The 23687-nt window shown below is 43.6% G+C and overlaps 1 protein-coding gene across 1 annotated transcript; it reads right to left on the bottom strand.

Moving 5' to 3' along the window:
- Window positions 1-3369: 3369 nt before the first annotated feature.
- On the bottom strand, window positions 3370-20519 carry ttll2 (tubulin tyrosine ligase-like family, member 2). The gene is made up of 2 exons (XM_073051640.1): window positions 20410-20519; window positions 3370-5855 (listed from the first exon to the last, which is right to left on the bottom strand). Exon 2 carries the CDS (start codon window positions 5829-5831, stop codon window positions 3903-3905), a length of 1929 nt encoding a protein of 642 aa, XP_072907741.1. The 5' UTR covers window positions 5832-5855; window positions 20410-20519; the 3' UTR covers window positions 3370-3902.
- Window positions 20520-23687: the final 3168 nt, after the last annotated feature.

The following is a 23687-nucleotide window of genomic DNA, read 5'->3' as shown; positions in this document are numbered from 1 at the left end:
TGAACTTGGTCTTTTCTCCTTGGAGCAATGGAAGATGAAATGTGACCTGACAGGTGTTTAAGATTATGAGAGGCATTAATCGATAGTCAGAGGCTTTTTCCCAGGACTGAAATGGCTAACATGAAGGGCCATAGTTTTAAGGTGCTTGTAAGGAGATACAGGGGGGATGTCAGAGGTAAGCTTTTCACACAGAGAGTGGTGGGCACATGGAATGCACTGTCAGCAGTGGTGGTAGAGGTGGATACAACAGGGTCTTTTAAGAGGCTCTTAGATACATACATGGTGCTTATAAAAATAGAGGGCTGTGCGGTAGGGAAATTCCAGGCAGCTTCTAGAGTAGGTTACATGGTCGGCACAACATTGTGGGCCAAAGGGCCTGTAATGTGCTGTAGATTTCTATGATCTATGTTCTATGTTTTATGATACAAAGATACATGGAGGGGTAGGTAGTGTTGGGGAAGAAGGCAGTCTGCAGAAGAACTTGAACAGATTGGGAAAATAGGCAAAGAAGTGGCAGGTGGAATATAGTGTAGGGAAGTGTATGGTCATGCACATTGATAGAAGGAATAAAGGCGTAGACTATTTTCTACCTGGGGAGAGAATTCAAAAATAAGAGGTGCAAAGGTACTTGGGAGTGCATGTACTGGATTTCCTAAAGGTTAACTTGCAGGTTGAGTTGGTTGTAAGGAAGGTAAATGTAATGTCAGCATTCATTTTAAGAGGACTGAAATATAAGAACAAGGATGTGATGCTGAGGCTTTATAAGGCATTGGTGAGGGTCCAGAGGAGGTTCACGAGAATTATTCCAGGAATGAAAGGGTTAACATATGAAGCGCATTGGATGGCTTGGGGCCAGTATTTGCTGGAGTTTAGCAGAATATGGGGGAATCTCATTGAAGTCCATCAAATATTGAAATATAACACGTATATACTGTAGCTGAGACTTGACGTAGATTGAGAGACCGCTTCGCAGAGCACCTACGTTCCATTGACCAGTGGCTTCTTCTACTGCCGCAATGAAGCCACACTCAGGTTAGAGGAACAACACCCTATGTTCCGTCTGGGTATCCTCTCAACATGATAGCATGAACATCGATTTCTTGAACTTACAGTAATGGCAACCCCCCCCCCCCCCACCCCACCTTTCACCATTCCCCGTTCCCATTTCCCTCTCTCACCTCATCTCCTTACTTCCCTCTGGTGCTCCTCCCCATTCCTTTCTTCCGAGGCTTTCTGTCCTCTCCCATCAGATTCCCCCTTTTCCAGCCTCTAATTGTTCCACCAATCAACTTCCCAACTTTTTACTTCACCCCTCCCCCTCGCCCGGTTTCACCTGTCACCTACTACCTTGTATTTCTTCCTCCCCTTCCTCCACCTTCTTACCTCGACTTCTCATCTTTTTTCTCTAGTGCTGATGAAGGGTCTCGACCCGAAACGTCAACTGTTTACTCTTTTCCACAGATGCTGCCTGGACTGCTGATTTCCTCCAGCATTTTATGTGTTGCTTGGATTTCCAGCATCTGCAGATCTTCTCTTGTTTGAATATTGGAAGGCCTAGACAGAGTGGATGTGGAGAAAATGTTTCCTATAGTGGTTAAGAGTAGGACCAGAGGGCATGGCCTCAGAATAGAAGGACATCCATTTAGGACAGAAATGAGAAGGAATTTCTTTAGCCAGAGTGTGGTGAATCTGTGGAGTTCATTGCCATAGATGGATGTGGAGACCAAGTCATTGAGTATATTTAAAGCAGAATTGATAGGTTCTTGGTTAGTAGGGGCACGAAAGGTTATGGAAAGAAGGCAGGAGAATGGGGTTGAGAGGGGTGCTAAGTCAGCCATGATGGAATGGTGGAGCAGATTTAGTGGGCTGAATGGCCTAATTCTGGTCGTGTCTTATGTTGCAGGTCAATAAAACCCTGGTTAAACCACACTTGGAATATTGTTCAGTTCTGGTTGCCTTAATTTAGGAAGGATGTCAACACTTTAGAGAGGGTGCAGAGGAAGATAGGTTGAGCAAGCTAAAGCTTTTGTCTTTGGGGTGAAAGAGGATGTGAGAGGTGACTTGATGGAGGTGTACAAGATGATAAGGGGCATATATCAAGTGCACAGCCAGTCATTCTCTCAGGGCAGAAATGGTGAATAGCAGGGGACATAATTTTAAGGTAATTGGAAGAAAATATAGGGAGGATATCAAAGTTAATTTATTTCTACATTGACAGCGGTGAGTATGTGGAACACGCTTGCTGGGTTGGTGCTAGGGGGTCGATAAATTAGGAATCATTAAGAAACTCTTAGATAGGCACATGGGTGATAAAAAATAGTGGGGTGTGTGGAGGGAAGGGTTAGATTGATCTTAGGGTAAGTTAAAATGTCAGCACAACATCGTGGGCAGAATGGCTTGTACTGTGCAGTAATGTTTTATATTTTGTTGTCATTGAATCTTTGTTACTATTGAGTCAGTCATGCTACTGAGTCAGTATATAGCTAATATATTAATGCATTTGAGGGTACTTGACAGGTTTATGTACTGACAGAATTAAACTGGCCTTCTATAGAATGTTCTGGAAAGCTGCAATTTTGATAACATGGAATGCTAATGAGTAGTGTTTCTGCTGTGAACAACAGGGACAGACTCCGTGGGCTACAGCTTTAACATTTCTGTTGATGTTGATAGGCAAACTTTCCTAAGATGTTGACAAGTAACCAAATATAATTATTCACAATGCTTAAGGTATTAATATAGTTTATTTATCAGCAGTTAAATTAGAGAATGTATGTTAAAGTGTATATATAATTTACAGTTAGAATTCCAATTAAAGGTTTTAGGTTGCATTATTTGAAGTAAACCAACAGAAACAGATAAGGGACAAAGAGAACTTATTGTACTTGTGATTCGAAGCATTTTCCCATACTTCTGTTTTGGGTAGATAGCCTGGCATGTTCAGATTAATATCAGAATAGATATAAACAGAAGACTGACAACGAAAGACAATGAATAAAAATATTATTATGGTCCCTTTACAGAATACAATGGAGTATTATAATTCTCAACTTTAACTACAAATACAGTACAGTACTGTAAATTGTATCCAATTCATTATAATCTTAGCATACATGATTCATATAGTGTCAGTGCCAAGCAGTTGAATAGAAAGTGACTTATGAGGGAAGTCCAGTGAGACCCTTTAACGTACATAAGCATCCTGCAAAACAGTGAATGAACTACACAGTTTAAAAAAGTCAACAATTCATATGAAAAGTGATTCCATAATACAGCATTTTGAATATGAACATGAATTTTATTCAGGGATTACATTAATTTTTCAATATTTGCTGTAGTTGTAGAAAAGTAAAATGTATTTGACACAAATCAAATGCATATTTTTTATTAAAGTCAATTAATCACTCAGAGTCAGTGCTGATAATTGAGGCAAGTGATCTGTCAAAGTTACATAACACAGTGAAAAGGATTTTAAAAGTTCATTATTTAAAGTTTCCTCCAGCATAGGATTTCGAGAACTACACTATAAAAAAAATGTCCACAAACCATGTTGCATCATAACTCTGTAAACAGCTGGTTTTATTAAGGTCCCATCACTTCCTGGCCACATGATGGATATGCAGAACATAGTCTATTGTTCAAATACAATCATTTCTTTATTCCAATCACTGGCGAAAAATACTGCTGGAAATAAAGTGAGTTTTGAATTGCTTGACAGTTGGCTCAAATAAATCAGACCAATAAATATTTGTTTTCCATTTTTAAAAAAGACATAGGAAAATCTCCGAACTATAATCTATTTCTATTTGAATAGATGATACATAGGATGCATAGGCACATACTAGGATGTATCTCAGTATCCTAGAATTGACTCAACTAGAATAATGCATATGTTCAAGTATTTAGCTTTCAGCGAAATATTCACTGAGCAATGGAGGATGGCGTGGTCCCCACAAAAGAGGGTCAAAGTGCTCTCTTCTATTAAAGAAGTTCCCAGGATGGGGTTCAGACTTCGGTTTTGTGTTCTTAGTTTCCCTGAACATCTGTCTCTTCAGCAACTTCTGCAGTTCCTGTATTATTACCCTCATGTTTAAGGGGTCCTGAGATGCCTTCAGAGTCACTTCATTGAATGGGAATGTCAGGATGAAGTCACCTATGCGAGTTATGGGCTTCTTGTCATAATCTGAAATGCTGTACTGTGGGAAAGGTGGCAAATCATACTTCAACGTAAAGGTAGGAAGCCGCAGACTCACTTTAGGAAAATTCTGATCAGGCAGTGCATTATGTACTTCCAGCAACCTTGTCCTGTCAATAGTATTTCGTGTACAAAGTGGGAAATTCAAACTTTTATTCAAACTTTCTCTCAACTGTGAGGTCAAGGTCTTCTTTGGCAGTTGTCTGGTGAGCTTTCTGCTTTCCTTGGTTTCTGAACAATGGGCAGATCCCCCACCCCTGGAACCATGCACCTTTCTGATGCATTCTTCAGTGGAGTGGTGCAGTTTGCTGCTCTGGGGGGATTTGTTTTCCACTTCTGGTTTGGTAGAGTCCACTAGTGGGTCTTCACTGGCAGAACTTTCATTGCACACAACAGAATGACTACAACTTTTGCGGCAGAGTAGCAGTGAATGGTTGTGCATGCTGGAAGACCAAGTTTCTTTCAAAGGCCCTTTTCTTCTTTTAGACGTGCTGGAATGAAGATTTCTGTGAGAGTTAATTATGCAAAAGGAAGGATAGCTACGAGACAAGGTATTATATTGCCATGATCTTGGGTAACCTTTCTGGCGTAATGTGTCTATCTCTTTGTAGTTCAGCAAATCAATGAGGTCGTATAATAGTTCCTTCTTCACTACCACATCAGCATTGCACTCTATCATTAGTGCTGGGCTATAATTTACTTCTAAAAGCCATGGCTTTATGTTATCATCTATCAGGATATCAAAACCAAACAGTTCAAGACAGTTAGGAGGGGATGGAATGGAAGGACTGATTGTAAGCAGTGTCATTGTTACAATATTGCTTATCCTCTGCCACATTAGTGGTTCATTTATATTCATGCTGTGCAAAAAAGCACGGAATTGGCTCATTGTCCATTTACAACCTGAACCAACACGTTCTTTATCCATTGTATAAGAGGGTCCAAATCTATTGATGCTAGTATTTGTTAAATGAGCATATATGTTGTCTAGAGATGAGAGGTTATATTTTTCTGTCCCAAACCTCACCAAACCTTCTTGGTAAATATAAACTGTCAATGGCGAGAAACTGGTGACGCAAACATAGATTCGCAAATCAAATTTATAACCAGAGATGAGAAGGGGATTGGTGATGTATTTCTGCACTATAACAGAACCACTGTATGTCAGGTCTTTGATATCTTGAAATATAAATATTCCTCTGCCACGCGAGAGATCCACAGGCTTGCAGATCCAGTATCCTGGCTTTCCTCCATTAGCCTTTTTGTCCTTTGTATATTCAGCAACAAATTTGGTGTAGTTATTGGGAAGGATGAAAGCTACAGGGCTGAAGTTATATATATTAGGTCCATAAATTCCTAACATACGCTTCAAATTACGAGCAAGATTGTCCTTTCGAGTAATGCCCATGCTGTTAGGGTAGTGCACCAGTCTTTGCCAAGGCATGATGTTGTCATATTCGGCATTAGAAAAACCAGGTCGCCAGTATAGATTCCAGTCATGCTTATCTTGCACTTTTTCATCGAATTCCACCCAACCACGCTCAAGGAGGACATCCCGGATGATTTCAGGAGTGCCTTCGTGCAGACGAAAAACTAATGACTTACTTAGATCTTCAGATTCAGACCAATTTGCCATGGTTTCACAAAATCTTTGTCACACCTTAAAGAAGAGAGAGGAGTAAGAGCCAGACAGTATCAAAACAAGCAACCTAGGCCTTGAGGTTAACAGTTCCACCTTTTAGTGATAATCCAATGGGATAAGTACATTTATATAAGTAAATGTAAGGATTTTAGTCTTGCAATAAATAAATGATGTGATATGATAAGAATTCACTTAGCAATTTGAGAAGGAATTGCTAAAGTCAGATGTATCAGTATTACAATGGAATAAAGGGGATTACAGAGGCATGAGAGAGGAGTTGGCCAAAATTGATTAGAAAGGGACACTAGCAAGGATGATGGCAGAACAGCAATGGCTGGAACTTCTGAGAGCAATTTGGAAGATGCAAGATGTAAACATCCCAAAGAAGAAGTATTCTAAAGGCAGGTTGATGCAAACATAGCTGACAAGAGAAGTGATAACCAACATAAAAGTTAAGGACAGGGCATATAATAGAGCAAAATTTAGAGTTATGTTAGAGTAGTGGTCACCAACCTTTTTAAGCCCAAGATCCCCTATCTCAGCCTTCGTGAAAGGCAAGATTGACTCCAGATCAATTAGTTACACGCATTAGTTACCGGGCAGAAAAGACTGGAAGTAAAACCCCGCAACCCGGAAGTAGAAATAATGTATGAACACCAGGGGTACCCACCCTTTTTTGACCGTGGACCGATTTAATATTGACAATATTCTTGCGGACCGGCCAACGGGGGGGTGGGGGGGGGGGGGGGGTTGGTGTTAAACATGACCGGAATACAGCGATACTCGAAGAAGGCTCCTTATGTCCAGTCTATTCCGCAATTTAGTTTTCGTGGCTCTTGGCACTTAGCTGCTGTCTCGCTTGCTCACGTTTTTTCCGCTCAAAAAACTCAGCGGGTTTGTCTTTAAGTGCGGGGTGCTTGGACTCAAGGTACCAAAGCAGTTTTGAGGGCTTCATTGCCTCATTAGACAGCCTCTGGGCCTGAACTCCAGTCTTCCGCCCACCAGCTGCCAGGTGCGGCTGGGGTGAGAGAACAAGGTCAGGGCCAGAGGTCCGCGCGTCGGGGCCACGGCGATCGCAGTCCGGAGAGAGCGACCGACCGAGTGAGGTGTGCGACAAGACAAATGCCCGCCCCCCTTGTAGGATCTATTGGCCGACAAAAGTCTGTTTCAGTAGATCACAGCGCGGTAGCTGCTCTGCTACTTACGAAACCCTGAGCCCAAATTAGGCTGTCTGCGAATATTTCAGCGCCGGGTTCCCCACCAACATTCGGTGTGCTAAACAGGTTTAGGGGCGGTGCCCATCCTTCTGCACTCCAAGCCGGTAGCAACGGCACTTCCTGCCAGCCGCACGAGGGCATCACGGTGTTTAGGCAACTGTTGACCTCGCGTGGGTTCAAGTTCAACAGTGGGCGTGACAGGGAATGAGGAAAGGTGCAGCTGACTCATATTGTTTCCTCGCTTGGTTGGGGACCACTGAATTACACTGCGTAGTGCAGGAGAGCTACATGCATGCGCACTGGGGAGAAAGAACAGAACTAAAACCCCGCAACCCGGAAACAATCTCTCAACAGTGTTTGTGTATTTATTTTTCTTTTTTTTTCGGGATCTACTGGGAAAGTCTCAAAGATCGACCAGTCAATCGCGATCGACGGGTTGGTGACCACTAAGTTAGAGGATTGAGAAGCTTTTAAAAACCAACAGAGGGCAACTAAGAAGTCATGAAGAAGCAAAACCTGAAATACGAAGGTAAGCTAGCCAATAATATTAAAGAGGATACCAAAAGTTTCTTCAGATAAGTAAAGCATAAAAGAGAAGCAGGAGTAGATTTCAGACCACTGGAAATTGATGCTGGAGAGGTAGTAATGAGGGACGAGGAAATGGCGGACAAACTGAATAAGTATTTTGCATCAGTCTTTACTGTGGAAGACACTAGCAATTTGGTGGAATTTCCAGGAGTCAGGGGTCATAAGGTGTACTCTTACTAAAGAGAAAGTTCTTGGAAACCGAAAGGTCTGGAGATAGATGTCACCTGATCAGAAGGTGTACATGCCAGGGTTCTGACAGAGGTGGCTGAAGAGATTGTGGAGGCATTAGTAATGATCTTTCAAGAATCACTAGATTCTGGAATGGTTGCAGAAGACTAGAAAATTGCAAATGTCATTCCACTCTTCAAGAAGGGAGAGAGGCAGAAGAAAGTAAACTATAGGCTAACTAGTCTGGCCTCAGTGGTTGGGAAGATGTTGGAGTTGATTGTTAAGGATGTGTTTTTGGGGTACTTGGAGGCACTTGATAAAAAAGGCCATAGACAGCATGGTTTCCTAAAGTGAAAATCTTGTCTGACAAATCTGTTGGAATTCTTTGAAGAAATAACTCTCAGGATAGACAAAGGAGAATCAGTGGATGTTTTGTACTTGGACTTTTAAAAGGTCTTTGACAAGCTGCCACACAAGTTAAGAGCCCATGGCATTACAAAAATGATACTGGCATGGATAGAACATTGGCTGACTAGCAGGTGGCAAAGAGTGGGAATAAAAGGAGCTTTTTCTGGTTGGCTGCCAGTAACTAATGATGTTCCACGAGGGTCTGTGTTAGGACCGCTTCTTTTTACATTATATATCAATGATCTGGTTGATGGAATTGGTGGCTTTGTGGCCAGTAGTAAAATAGGTGGAGAGCCAGATAGTGTTGAGGAAGTAGAGAGGCTATAGAAGGACTTAGACAGATTAGGAGAATGGGCAAAGAAATGGCAGATGGAATACACTGTGGGAAGTGTATGATCATGCACTTTGGTAGAAGAAATAAAATTGTAGACTGTTTTCTAAATGGAGAGAAAATTAAAACATCTGAGGTGGAAAGGGACTTGGGAGTCCTCGTACAGGATTCCCTAAAGGTTAATTTGTAAGTTGAGTCAGTGGTGAGGAAGGCAAATGCAATGTTAGCATTCATTTCAAGGGGATTAGAATATCAGAATCAGGTTTATTATCACCAGCATGTGACGTGAAATTTGTGATGTGAATATAAAAGCAAGGATGTAATGTTGACACTTTAAAAGGCACTGATGAAGCCTCACTTGGAGGATTGTGAGCAAAGAAAGCATGTGCTGATATTTGAGAGGGTTCAAAGAAGGTTCACAAAAGTCTTATCATATGAGGTGCATTTGATGACTCTGAGCCTGTATGCACTAGAAGTCAGGTTTCAATGACACCCCTGATTCTTCTATCGAATGTTGAAAGGCCTTAATAGAGTGGATGTGGAGAGGATGTTTCCTATGGTGAGGAAATCTAGGACCAGAGGACATAGCCATAGAGTGACATCAATTTAGAATGGAGTAGAGGAGAATTTCTTTAGCTAAAGAGTGGTGAATCTGTAGAATTTGTTGCCAAAGGTGGCTGTGGAGGCCAAGTCATTGGGTATATTTAAGGCAGAGGTTGATAGATTCTAGAGTAGTCAGGGCATGAAGGGATACGGGGACAATGAAAGAGATTGGGGCTGAGAGGCAAATTGGATCAGCCATGATGAAATGGCGGAGCAGACTCAATGGGTGAAATGGCCTAATACTGCTCCTATACTTCATCTTAAGTGTTGATACAACAAAAATAATTAAATTATCCAATATCTAATCAATTCAGTGATGAACTTTGCCTCAGTAGTTAACTGGAATGAGTCTTAATTGTAATTGTTGAAATCCCATCTCAGAATCAGAACATGTAGGCATCAAACCCACTGCAGAATTTTCCATTAGAACTGACTCCAAGCTCACCTCATAAGATCCTGGATATCTGTTGACTAGTTAACCTACCGGAATAGCACTAAATAGCCTAGAACAATTGTGTAGGCACACACATTTGAATTCCACCTTGGGGAATTAAACCAAAAAATTAATCTGTAATAATTAATGGTAATTAAGGACCAAGAAGCTACATGAAATTACTGGTGAGGGAATCTTTTCTCCATAATCTAGGCATTGTCAATGATGTCAACAAGATGTAAAATAATCTTTTAAGAATCATTACTGTCACAGTTGGTCAATCTTTCAATAAGCTGATGGAAAATTTCTCCTGCTACACACCATTCTCCAAGCACAGAAAATATGTAGTTTGAAAGGAAGCCATCTGGCCATTGTACCTTTAGAATTACTATATATAAGTTCTTTGAGTATATATCCAAGTCCTCTTTAAATGTTATGAGGGTTTCCATGTCTCCCATCCACTCAGACAGAGTCCCAGACCCCATCTCTCTCTAGCATAAGAGCTTACCAAAACTCTTCCCCATGTATTTTGACTTCTCTCCCAACAGAAATATAGTCTTCCTATTTAATCTGTCCAGGCCCCTCATAATGCCTCGATTCAATTTTCCCTCAGACTTCATTGTTTTAAAGAAAACAATCCTACCTTACCCAATCTTTCCTCACAGCTACAACTTTACTGTTCTGTATTCCATTTGAAAAAATTACGTATAATTTAAGAAATGAATATGAGATATTTTTGAAAATTTGGTCACCATACTTACGAAAGATAGGATTAGATACATAGGTCCTTTGAAGATAAAATTATAGTAATTGGGGAAAGTGAAAATAAATATCAAAATTATTTTGAACTCCATGGAACATGTGGGGATCCTCCGATATCCAGGCAATCTTTCTTCTCTTTTCTTTCTTTTTTTTTTCTTTTTCTTTAGATAAGGGTTAAGGGGGGAGGGTTAAGGGGAGGGGGAGGGTTAATATCACTTTTCTTATCATTTCATTATTACATTTATTCTTGTAATTTCTAAAATTCAATAAATAAATAATATTTAAAAAAAACTTTACTGTTCTGGTACCATCCTCTTTAATCTCATCTGCACCCTCTGCAGTGTAATCATACCTTTCCATAATGTAGAGACATTTCATTAGCAGAGTGACAAAATCAAGCCTCAATGACTAACCTTCATCTAATGCTTTAATCTTACAACAGAAAGGAGACAGCCCCCTTGACATAGTGTTCTCTTCTATTTGAATTCTGTTCTCGCTGTGGAATAGTGCCACCACCAGATTAATAGGCGCAAACTCATTCAATCATCATGGTTTCCCTACAAAGCAGTACATACCTATAAAGGTCCATGCCATTCATAGAGCACTTGATAAATAGATAGGTAGATATTTTATTGATCCCAAAGGAAGTTACAGTAGCAATACAAGTGCACAGATATACAAATACTAGAAGAGAAGAATTTTTTTTAAAGTTACCTTAAACAGTATAACAGGAGGGGTCATCACTTCTCTGGCTATAGGTTGACTCATAATTGCCAAGGGTAAGAATAACTTCCTATAGTGCTTTTTGGAGCAGCACTGTTGTCTTAGTCTATTATTAAAAGGGCTCCTCTGTTCAGCCAAGATGGGATGCAGAGGGTGAGAAACATTGTCCAGAACAGCACAGAAGCAGGCCCTTTGGCCCATCTAGTCTGTGCCAAACTATTATTCTACCTACACCCATTGACCTGCTCCTGGGCCATAGCCCTCCATACCCCTCCCATCCATGTACTTATCCAGGCTTCTCTTAAATATTGAAATTGAAACTGCATCCACCACTTCTGCTGGCAGCTCATGCTCTCTTTCCTTGCACATCCACTACAGGAACTGGGAACAAAGAGTAAGATGATCATGATATTGATTGAAGAAAAGGGAGGCAGGAACAAGAGAGAAGATACTAGCTCCTCTTAACTCTTGGGCAGTACAGTGACCCAACAGTTGTAACTGCTGCTGCACAACTCCTGTGAAGGGGTTTAATCCTGACCTTGGGTACATTTGTAATGAGCTTATTTGTTCTCCCTGTGACCTCCCACATCCCAATGGCATGCTGAGGGGTTAATTGGCCACAACTACCCGGGTGGGGGGGGGGGGGTTAGATGTGTACCCAGAGAGCTGGAAGTTGATCGATATGTTGAAAGGAATTAGTTACAGGGAAATGTGGGGGATAGGGACTGTTAGGACAGCTCTGAGAGCCCACGTAGAAAGCTGTCTTTTTGCCCATTAGGACTATCTCCCAAGGAAATGAAAATTTCTAGTATCATGGATTCCGGTGAACACACACAAAATGCTGGAGGAACTCAGCAGGCCAGGCTGAGTTGGAAAAGAGTATTGTTGACGTTCAACAGGACTGGAGAGGAACAGCAGAAAAGAAGTAGGTTTAAAAGATGGGTGGGGAGGGGAGAGAGAGAGACACACACAAGGTGATGTTGTTCATCCTTCGGAGTCGAAGACGACCACGACTTCTGTCAGGTGGAGGGTTTGTGACTGTGGGTCCGGAGGTGACTGGTGAGGCCAATCCAGGCCCTGAAAGCTCGCCCACATGTGGGACACATGAGGGTAGGTGCTGCAGTGGAAGTGGAGGTAGCTCGAGCCTTGCGTTTCCTCTGAGCCTCTGCGGTGCGTCTGATTTCTGCTGCATACGCTCATTTAGTGGTCCTGCTCCACCAGGTTGGGCGGTCCAGAGCAAGCGATTCCCAGCTACTGGGATTGATGTTGAGGTCTTTGAGGGACACTTTGAGGCAGTCTTTGAAACGTTTCTTCTGCCCTCCAACTCAGTGCTTGCCCTGGCTCAGCTCTCCATACAGCAGCTGTTTTGGTAGTCGACTGTCAGACATCCTGATGACATGGCCAGCCCATCTGGCTTGGGCTTTCTGTAGGAGGGTATAGACGCTATGGGTGCTAGCCCGCTCCAGGACCTCCGTGTCTGGGACTTTGTCCTGCCATCGTACATGGAGAAGTCTGCGGAGGCAGCTCAAGTGGAAGTGGTTGAGCTGTTTAGCGTGTCTGCTGTAGACAGTCAAGGTCTCGCTGGCATAGAGGAGGGTGGTGAGAACCACTGCTCGGTAGACCTTCAGCTTGGTGGTAAGGCTGAGTCCTCTCCGCTCCCATACATTCTCACAGAGTCTCCCAAAGGCAGCACTGGCTTTGGCAATTCTGTTGCTGATCTCTGCATCTATGTTCACCGCTCGTGATAGAGTACTGCCCAGATAAGTAAAGCTGTCGACTGCCAGTAGCTTCTGCCCCTTTACTGTGATGTGTGGTTCCTGGTAGGGCTTTCCGGGTGCGGGCTGGTACATAGCTTTGGTCTTTTTGGTGCTGATTGTAAGTCCAAGGTTGTCACAGGTTCGTGAGAAGCAGTCCATTTCTCGCTGCATCTTCTGCTCTGTGCTGGTGTTGAGGGCACAATCATCAGCAAATAAGAGGTCTCTGACGACGGTCTCCTTTACCTTTGTAACAGCCCGTAGACGCTGGAGGTTGAATAGCCCACCACCAGTCCTGTATCTGACGTGTATACCATCCTGACAATCGCAGAAGGCACCATTCAGCATAGCAGAGAAGACCATGCTGAAGAGTGTAGGGGCGAGAATGCATCCTTGCTTCACACCGTTCATCACTGGGGAGGCTTCTGACTCATCACCATCATCCAAAACTTTCACCATCATGCCATCGTGGAACTGCCGAACAATCGTGATGAACCTGCTAGGGCAGCCAAGCTTCTCCATTATCTTCCATAAGCCATCTCTGCTGACCGTATCAAATGCCTTGGTCAGATCGACGAAGGTCATAAAGAGGTCGCTGTGCTGCTCTTGACATTTTTCCTGGAGTTGGCGTGCAGCAAATATCATGTCGACAGTTCCACGCTCTGCACGGAAGCCACACTGGCTTTCTGGGAGGAGACCTTGCTCAAGGTGTTGGAGAAGGCAATTAAGCAGGACGCGAGCCAAGATCTTCCCAGCTATGGACAGGAGGGAGATGCCTCGGTGATTGGCACAAGACTGGCGGTTGCCTTTCCTCTTGTAGATGTGGACTATGCTGGGATCTTTCAACTGTTGTGGGACCTTTCCTTCGTTCCACATAGACTGGAAGAGCTCAGTCAGCTTCTGTATCATGAATGGGCCTCCTGCTTTGTAGACTTCAGCAGGGATTGCATCTGATCCTGGTGCTTTGCTACAAGAAAGTTGCCTGATGGCTTTTCTGACTTCTTCTTCTGTGGGGAGGTTGTCAAGGTACAGGTTGATGTCCACCTGAGGTAGGCGAGCAATGGCCTCATCATTGATTTCGGCAGGGCGGTTGAGGACCTGGTTGAAGTGTTCAGCCCATCTCTCCAAAATCTGCTTTTTCTCTGTCAGCAGCTGAGTCCCAACTGCACTGAGGAGGGGGGAGGAGCCAAAGGACTGAGGTCCATACATAGCCTTCAAAGCATCGTAGAAACGCTTGGTGTCGTGACTGTCTGCGTAGCCCTGGATCTCATCGGCCTTATTGCTGAACCAGACATCCTGAATCTCACAGAGTTTCATCTGCACTTTCCGTCTTGCACTGGTGAAGGCATCAATCTTTGCTTGTGATGTGGGATCGTTCTGGTGCACTCTGAACAGTTGGTGTTTCTCTGACAACAATGCCTGTATCTCCTCGTCGTTCTCATCGAACCAGTCTTGATGTCTACGGATTGCTGGTCCGAGGTGTTCGAGAGCGGTAGAGTAGACTGCATCTCTGAAAGCCGTCCAATGCTCTTCAATGCTGGTGTGGTCATCCTGGGGTGTGTCAAGCAGCCTGCTATCTAGGTCTTCACAAAATTCTTCTGCAACTACGCTGCTCTTCAGCTTGGAGACATTGAGCCTCTTTGCAGTCTTCTGACCTTGGGGTCTTCTCACAGGCAGGATGCGAAGTTTAAACTTGGACACTATGAGTCGATGATCTGTCCAGCAGTCAGCACCACACATGGCCTTTGTCACTGTCACGTCTTGCCAGTCCCTCTTTCTGGTGATGACATAGTCCATCAGATGCCAGTGCCTGGAGCGTGGATGCATCCAAGATGTCTTGTTACGGGTAGGGAGGCGGCATAGGGTGTTGGTGATGACAAGGTCATGCGTAGCGCATGTCTTGAGGAGCAGCAGGCCATTGCTGTTACACTTGCCAATACCATGTCTTCCAAGAATCCCTTCCCAGGTCTGGTAACCTGTCCCCACTCTGGCGTTAAAGTCCCCAAGGACAATAAGCTTCTCTGACTGTGGGACTGCTGCTATGGGGATGTCAAGTTCTTCATAGAACTTATCTTTGATGTCATTGGGGTTGGTCATTGTTGGAGCATATGCGCTGATCAACGTTGCACTCCTCTTATTGCCAAGTGGGAGCCGAAGGGTCATCAGGCGATCGTTGATGCCCTCTGGAAGCATGGCAAGTTTACGAGCGAGGTGGGATCGGATGGCAAATCCAACGCCAGCCTCTCGTCGTTCAGTGCTGCTGCGACCGCTCCAGAAGAAGGTGTACCCACCACCACGTTCTGTAAGCTGGCCCTTGTCTGCTAGGCGTGTTTCACTGAGTGCTGCAATGTCCACATTATAACGGGCTAGTTCTTTGGTGACCAGTGCTGTTCTTCTTTCTGGTCTGACAGCCTTGGTGATGTCAAGCAGATTTCGCATGTTCCACGTGCTAAGGTTGCGCACCTTCACTTTCGCCTTCTTTGTAGTTCAACTGCTGAGTGGGATCCCCGCCAGCTGCGGTGTGCTGGACAGGGTAAGATGAAGCAGGCTATGTTTGAGGCACCTTTTCTAGCCCCTTCCTCCATGGAGGTGAGCAGAGCGATTCCTAAAGAGGACTGCTCAGACACCCAGGGGGCTGCCGAGCTCCACTGCCGCTTCATTCCAGCGGAGAACGACCCAATGTCCTGGGCCACCTGTGTGCAGGTTTGTGACTACAGCTTCCAGTGTATCCACACCTGCTGCTTCGCCACTCACCCATCACCACAGGACTTGAAGTTTTTTAGCGGAATGGGTTTGGAGTCGTGACTTGCGCTTGACTTGGATTAGAGTGAGGGAGAGTTGCACAAATCGTCAGCCTCACTCTCTCGTCCCGACCTATCTGTATCCAGTTGCAAGACGGAGTCGAGACAGCTGGAGATAAGTCGGGATGCAGTGGATGGCCAGCAGTGTCCTACGTGTCTCACTGTGCCCTGACTGCGCTCCACAATGCTTTGCTGGGTCCGCCTTTCTACTCGTTGGACCGCCAAGTGGTGGTCTCCTTCGCGTAGTCCGCCGAATTCAGTCTTCACATGCGTAGGTAGACAAGCCCTAACTCACCGAGGGTTTGAGGTCATCGGCTACCCTTACCAGGTTTTGCTGACCAGTCGAAGCCGTTGCCTGAAACCTGAAGGGGGAGGGATGAAGTAAAGAGCTGGGAAGTTGAATGGTGAAAGAGACAGAAGTCCATTGAAGAAAGAAAAGTGGGGAGGAGAACCAGAGGAAGTTGATGGGTGGGCAAGGAGATAGGGTGAGAGAGGGGAAAAGGGATGGGAAATGGTGAAGGAGAGGGGAGGTGGGGGGCATTACTGAAAGTTTGAGAAATCAATGTTCATGCCATCAGGGTTGGAGGTTACCCAAAAGTCATACAAGGTGTGATTCCTCCAACCTAAGTGGCCTCATCATGACAGTGGAGGAAGCCATGGATAGACATATTGAAATGGGAATGGGAAGTGGAATTAAAGTGGGTTGCCACTGGGAGATCCCGCTTTATCTGGTGGATAGAGAGTAGGTGAAGCAGTCTGCCAATCTACATTGGGTCTCCTCCACTGTTGTGATGAGGCCACACTTAGTTTGGAGGAACAATACCTTGTGTTCCACTTGGGTGGCCTCCAACCTGATGGCATGAACATTGATTTCTCGAACCTCCGGTACTGCCTCCCCCCACCCCTGTCCCCTCTCCTTCACCATTCCTCATCCCCTTTTCCCTCTCTCTCCTTACCTCCTTGCCCACCTATTGCATCCCTCTGGTACTCCTCCCCACTTTTCTTTCTTCCATGGTCTTCTGTCTTTTCACCAATCAGCTTTCCAGCTCTGTACTTCATCCCTCCCCTTTCAGGTTTCACCTATCACCTTGTGTTTCTCTCTCCACTCCTCCCACCTTTTAAATCTACCCCTCAGCTTTTTTACTCCTGTCTTGCCAAAGGGTTTCGGCCCAAAATGACAGCAATACTCTTTTCCATAGATGCTGCCTGGCCTCCTGAGTTCCTCCAGCATTTTGTGTGTGTTGCTTGGATTTCCAACATCTGCAGATTTTCTCCTGTTTGTGAGTGGATTCTGGTTAATTGGGCCATCTGTTAATTGCGACAGCTGCTTACTTGGGCTAACTCATAAAGAACAAAAAATGACTGAAAAAATTGCCAGATTCCATGTTTTTTATTTGGGATACTTTGCCACTTAATTGGGACAGGAGACGGTTGCCGAACAGCTTCTAAATTGTGTCAGTTGTGAGCACTTGTCTGGCCAATAGACATTGCACCATGCTTAGAGCGATAGGTTTTTTAATAGCAGTAGTTGCATGTGTTTGTGTGCAAAAAGCAATGATTTTTGTCACTGACAGTTGACAAGAAGTAAGCAGTAAGACAATTCAGAACTGTTTTCTTCATTGTAATTTCAAGCATTCAGTTGCCAGAAATGCAACAATTACGCTACTTCAGCAAGTTATGAACAATGAGAATGAAAATTTGGAGGATGCAATCATCAAAAGGCTTGTATAAAGGCTGTCCATAATCTGCTCTAGATGCTTGCATTGATTTTGCTCACTTGTAGTCAAAAGAACACGACAGTGTACACTGGATGAATTTCTCCATCAATAGCTATTAAGAACAAATACACAGTTTTATAGTACTGTAGTGATCTAATTTGTCCTGTATTTCATTTAAATACATATTTTTTACTCCATTAAACTCCATTGTCTTTTTTTTAGACCTTTTTAACTATTTCTATGAAACTTCAGCTAATTGGGGCAGCCACTTAATTGGGCCAAAATGTATTGGTCCCGATGTATCCCAATTAACTGGAATCCACTGTACTTGCTTTGCTGATCTAATCTTTAGTGCATGCTCATATTGCCTGCTTTGGAATAGAACCTATTGATGCATTCTCTGGCTATCTGATATTATTTTGCGGCCGTATGCTGCCTGTTGGTCTCTGTTCAGCCTTCCTTTCAGATTTCCTCACCATATAACAATCATCCCTGCTGACCTGGTTTTGAACATGTGCTCACCTCTATGCTCGATTAGGTTACAGGTAGTTGTGCTCTGATGCTTGTTTCTATAATACAAATTAAATATAACAGAACCAATGGATTAGGAAACATCATTTGTATTACATGGGCTGCATTGTTTATAGCACAATTGTCATCAGGTAAACCTGCTTAAATCTGAGCCTTAAAGGTAACTACAGCTTATTATTCTATAACAGGAAGTCCTATAATACAAGGTTTCTTAGGAACATACCATCACAATATACTAGAACTTATCTGTACAGTAACATTTCTGCTGCCTTTGTTATTCCCCACTATGATCCTTTGTCTCTGCCTCAAAGGGGTATACATTGTCTTTTTCTATCTCCCTTTTACATTCTTTTGCAGGATATTTATTTTGTTTCTTCTTGGTTTACTTTCACCTACTGCCACCTTCATGTTCATCAATTTTAAACTTCAACTAAATTAATCCTCAGTCTTCATCCTCTTCTTAGCAACATGGAAATTCTTTCAACATAATATACTACGTTTACCTCTTGAGTTAGACACTTTTCCAAGTTTTTCTGCTAATACTGCTAATAAATTAATTATTTTTAACCTTAGTGTAGGCATATCAGCCGGATTCACATATCAATATCCCATAGATGACAATAATCTCATAACTCTACATTTAATGATTAAACATTGTAAAGATTAAAAGAAAAGCCACAGAAATTGATAAAGGATTTAAGCTTTTGGTGCAGTATTAAAGGACCATGCCCAACAACAGACTCCTGAAACATTCTACTTCTAGCCACTGCAGGAAGAGATGACAGATCGACAGAGGGGAATGGTCAAAGCAGTTTTAAAACTCCAGTATCTACACTGTCCCGTGATCAATCAAAAATGGAGGGTAAAGGATGACGCCAAGAACTTTGAATCCATACAGAAGCCCTGTGTGAATGAAAGGAGCACGCCAACTCTCAAACGATCCATCCTGACAAGTACCTACTGCCCACCTGTGGATGAATCTCCAGTTACCACATTGGCCTCAGTCACTTTTGAACCCACAAAATCAGAGAGGCAGCATGTTAGCCTAAATTTCAAGGATTTCTCAGGATGCTATCAAATGTATTCACATTTAAGCCTGAGCAAATGTTAGGAGAGATGGAATGTACCACACCTAATGTAATTCCATATTCACCAGGTCCTTTTAGACTTTCCACTGAAGTTTCTGTAATAATAAGGATAAGGCACGGATCCCAGAGGCAAACTAGCTAAGATCAATTAACCTTTGCAGACTCAGGACTCAGTTGGAACCACAAATGTTTGACCGTATGAACATCAAATTCTCCAGCTTTCGGTAACTTCTCCCCCTCCCCTCCTTCTTCATTTCCCATTCAGGCCCCCTTATCCTTTCTCAGAACTAGAATCAAGTTTAATATCACTGTCATACATTGTGAAATTTGTTATTTTGCAGCAGTAGTACATAGTAACAAACTATAAACTACATTAAGAAATATATAACAAATGAATTAAATCAGTGCAAAATGAAAGCAAAAAAAAGGAAAAAAATAGTGAGGTAGTGTACAGGGGTTCGTTGTCCATTCTGAAATCTGATGGGGGAGGCTACAGTCAGTGTGGATTGGAAATAACATCTTCTTGCTGACAATTAACACTTCTCCTCAACTGCCTATCACCTTCTTCTGGTGCCTCTCCTTCCCTTTCTCCCACAGTCCTCCCTCCTCTCCTATCAGATTCCTTATTCTTCTGCCCTTTACTTTTTCCACCTATCACCTCCCTCACCTGGTTTCAGTACCATCTTCTAACTTGTACTCCTTCCCTTTCCCCCACCATCTTATTCTGACCTCTTCCCCCTTCCTTTCCGGACCGATGAAGGGGCTCGGCCCTTTATTCCTTTCTGTATATGCACCTGACCTGCTGAGTTCCTCTAGCATTTTGTATGTGTTACTCTAAATCAGAACCTTCCAGTCCGCTCACCAATTGAGTTATCAATGGTACAGGAGAGACAAAGGGACACAGAAAGCAAAATAGGGATTAATTTTCAAGCCAGAGTTTTGTTCTGCAATTAAAATCCATTAACCCATTTGAGGCTTCAACTAAAACAAAATGTGGCCCTTTTGCGTTGTATCATCTCACACCTCTTTAACATTGAACAACACAAAATGAAAGTTGCTATTTGCATCTGGATGAAATCCGACTAAATCCAACTTGTTTGTGATGTTTAAAATACAATCTCAAAAGAACAATCGGTTAATAATCGGCAACAAAAACTAACAGTCAGTGGTTAGAGTAGGGTGCTGAGAAATGTTTTTGATTGGTCGACCGTGAAAGTGTGTTCAATTTCTACAATAAATTTCCTCTGACTTTACGGCTCTAACGGAACGCCGAACTTCGGCACGGGCAGCGGAGAAGCTGCCGAGTGTGTGTGCTGATATGCCGCACTCTTCAGCGACTTTCACCGGTTCCTGCCTCCACAGAGAGCGGCAGCGGTCCGGAGCGAACCCCGCTGACCTCGGCATCCCGGCCGTGAGGGACGGCGACACGGTGAGATAAAGCACTCACCCTCCAGAATGCCAGAGCGTAGGGCCGACTCGTTTAAACGCAATTGATTCAACCGGTTAACCATCACGGTCTCGGCAAGCACGACCGCACCTCGTAGCCGGCGAAGGCCTCGTCCGGTGCCATGGCATCGCTCGGGTACCATGGTAACGCGCGGGTGTCATAACAAACATCCGCTCCGGTCCGGTCACTAGGCGACGAGGCCATGCCCGGTGACGTCATGCCGCAAGGTGAGGCCGCGTCTTCCGGGCGGCGGCGTGGGGCGGGCGTGCCGTGGTATTCGGTAGGGGGTGGACGTTCGGCCCGTCGTTTGGGTTGGGGCAGACATCCCAGCCTGCAAAAACTCATTTCAGGGAGGTAGCACCCCCACCCCCGGTCGACCTCCAAGGGTGTATGTATACAGGACATTTCATTATGGATGAACACAACAATTTATTTGATCACATACTGAAACTATTTACACACACGCACACACATATATTCCTTGTTGAGTATCTTGTTGGCAGTCTCAATGCAAATAGCTAAATGCTAATGCAAATAGCTTTTCTATTTCTTCTGTAAACTTTCCTTGTACTGTGATGTGGCTTGCTTGGCAGATTTGAGCATTTTGCCAGAAGTCTCAACCTCATGTGTCAATGAATTTGTTAATTTTGCAAGACAGCAGATTCACAAGTGTTTTGTGAGACAGCTGACTTCTGAAGTCTGTCTTAATGTGACGCACCATGCTGAATGCCCTTTCTACATCACAATTAGAATTTGGCAGCACCAAAAGCAGCCTCATCAACTGGCAGATCTTTGGCAGTCATTTAACCCCCCATGGGCAATAGAAAAGTCACTGTTGCAAACGGTGCAGCGAGCAACTCTGTCATTATTTTTGACCCCCATTAGGCAGGGGTACACTTTAGTGTAGTCTGAAGTGAAGTACGTTTTATATTTTCTTGTTTTTGGAACACTCGGCCATGGCGCCGTAGGACACTAAACTGAACTGATGGACAATGAAAGAGAGAGGTCGACTGTAAAGCCCGCCCACAGAGAAAACTGATAGGTCTACTTAGCACAAAGAGGGACCAATCAGAATGCTCTCTCTGTAACTCTCTCACTAAGTCTGTCACCCTCCCCCTCAAAAAAATCAATTTCCAGGATATTGTATATCATTTGCAGGCGTCAGGGAGCCGCTATCAATATGCTGGAGACTCCCAGAACTTCCGGGAGAGGTGGGATGGCTGGGTAAGATGACTGGACGACGATGGGACACAGACAGATGGAAAGGGAAACAGATCAGGCCATCTTTGAATGGCGGTGCAAATTCCAAAGACCGATTGACATTCCGCTAGTCCTAATTCAAATAAGTAAAACTAAAAGCTGCTGGAAACACTCAGTAGATCGGGCAACATCGGCAGAGGATGAAACAGTAAAAGATACAGGTTGGAAACCATTTTTTTTCCTTTGCGGAACAGGGAAAGAAGGAAAGTAGTGCCATGGCAGCCAATGACCAGTTGAAGATATAGTCCTTAACGCTGCATCTCCCACCACAAATACTGTCTGACTTGCTAACCCTTAGTAGCATTGTCTGGTTTTGTTTCTAACTTTATAGCATCTTAGAATCAGAGTCAGGTTTATTATCACTGGCATGTGTCGTGAAATTTGTTAACTTAGCAGCAGCAGTTCAATACAATAAATAATACAGAAGAAAAAAACAAAATATAATAATAAATAAATCATTTATACATACATTGAATAGATTAAAAATGGTGCAAAAACAGAAATAATATATATTTAAAAAGTGAGGTAGTGTCCAAGGGTTCAATGTCCATTCAGGAATCGGATGGCAGAGGGGAAGAAGCTGTTCCTGAATCGCTGAGTGTGTGCCTTCAGGCTTCTGTATCTCCAACCAGATGGTAACACCTGTAGAGTTTTTTTTTGTTGATGTACAATAGACGTAATTTTATCTTCATCCCGTCTGCTGACAATTTTCGCCGGGGGGTGAGGGTTGAAACCGAGTCTGTAGTTTCCATGTGGAAAACCAAGTCCAGGAAAATTAGCTGACATTTTTAGAAGGTGGTCTGCTGTGCAGCATTCATCACCAATAGGGTGTTATCAAATGTGGCCACATGATTTGTTTAAACTTAAGGAATATGAATACGGTAGGTTATATTGGTCCCTTCAGCCTGCTTTGCCCTTCAATTTGATTGTGGCTGAACTTCTACCTCAACATTACTTTCCTGCCTAATCTGTTTTAAATGGGATTAATGCCAGAGTCACCACAGACCTCCAGGAACAAGAACTTTAAAGATTTACTGCTCTTTGAGTGAAGGAAGTTCTTCCCATTTCAGTCTTAACTAGCCTTGTATTGAATTAGAGCTGTGCTTATATTAGGACCTCTGCTTCTAGACATCTCTGTGTACCATGGTGAGCCTTTTAGAAATATTGTGTGAGGTCACCTCCATTCTCTTGTTACGAACCCCATAACTGGGTGTCTTACCAGCAAAGATAGAAGTGTCCGTTGGAGTCTGGTGATACTATTTTCAACAATATTTAATAGCAAAAATATACAAAATACTATCAATGTGACTATACAGAGAATATACGTTAGCAATACTAAACCTAAAAGTGCAGGTATAATAATAATCACTAATGAAACAAGCTCTATCGTTGTCTAGGGGATAATGAATTGTCAGATGGAAATATAAAGTTCAGTTCAGTTCATGCAGGCTGCGGTAATGGTCGGTCGATGTGTTGCAATTGTTGGAGAGAGAGAGAGAGACGAGAGAAGGAAAACGTGTGAACAGTAACAGCTATTATCTTGCCAACCTTCCTTTACGATCTTGATCCGTCGATGCGTTGTTGTTGTGGCCATTCACGTATGACCCCTCCGTCCTTTAGCTAGACCATTCTTCCGTGGTGGACTCGTCACCCAGGCAAGGGTGGACACACACACAAGCCCCCACCAGTCTCGCTACAAAACACTGTGAGTTAAAATTTACCGACCCTTCGTTCAGTCTCCGATCTCCCACCCTGTCTCGTGGGGGTTCTGATGCTCACTAGCGTTTCTCCTGGTGCGTCTGAGGGGTGTTACCCCAGACCTCACTTTTATCCCCACTCACGGGGTCTCAGGTGTCAATCAGGTTGGGATGATGTAACCCATCAAATCAGCCCACTCTGGTTGCCCCCTGAGGGGTTTCAATGAATAGAACAGTACCAAGTAAACAATCCCTCTCCAAAAGACAATAGCAGTAATCAATGGTTCCGCTCCGCTTTTGTTAGTAGGAGCCCTTCACCCT

Source organism: Hemitrygon akajei, chromosome 7, assembly GCF_048418815.1.
Source record: "Hemitrygon akajei chromosome 7, sHemAka1.3, whole genome shotgun sequence".
NCBI classification, from domain to species: Eukaryota; Metazoa; Chordata; class Chondrichthyes; order Myliobatiformes; family Dasyatidae; genus Hemitrygon; species Hemitrygon akajei.
Note: the sequence above shows the minus strand (reverse complement) of the source record. Positions and strands in the feature narration are given on the sequence as shown.

Bases quoted from the DNA above. Each gene is read 5' to 3' on its own strand.
- ttll2 (XM_073051640.1), bottom strand. From the start codon at position 5,831: ATGGCAAATTGGTCTGAATCTGAAGATCTAAGTAAGTCATTAGTTTTT.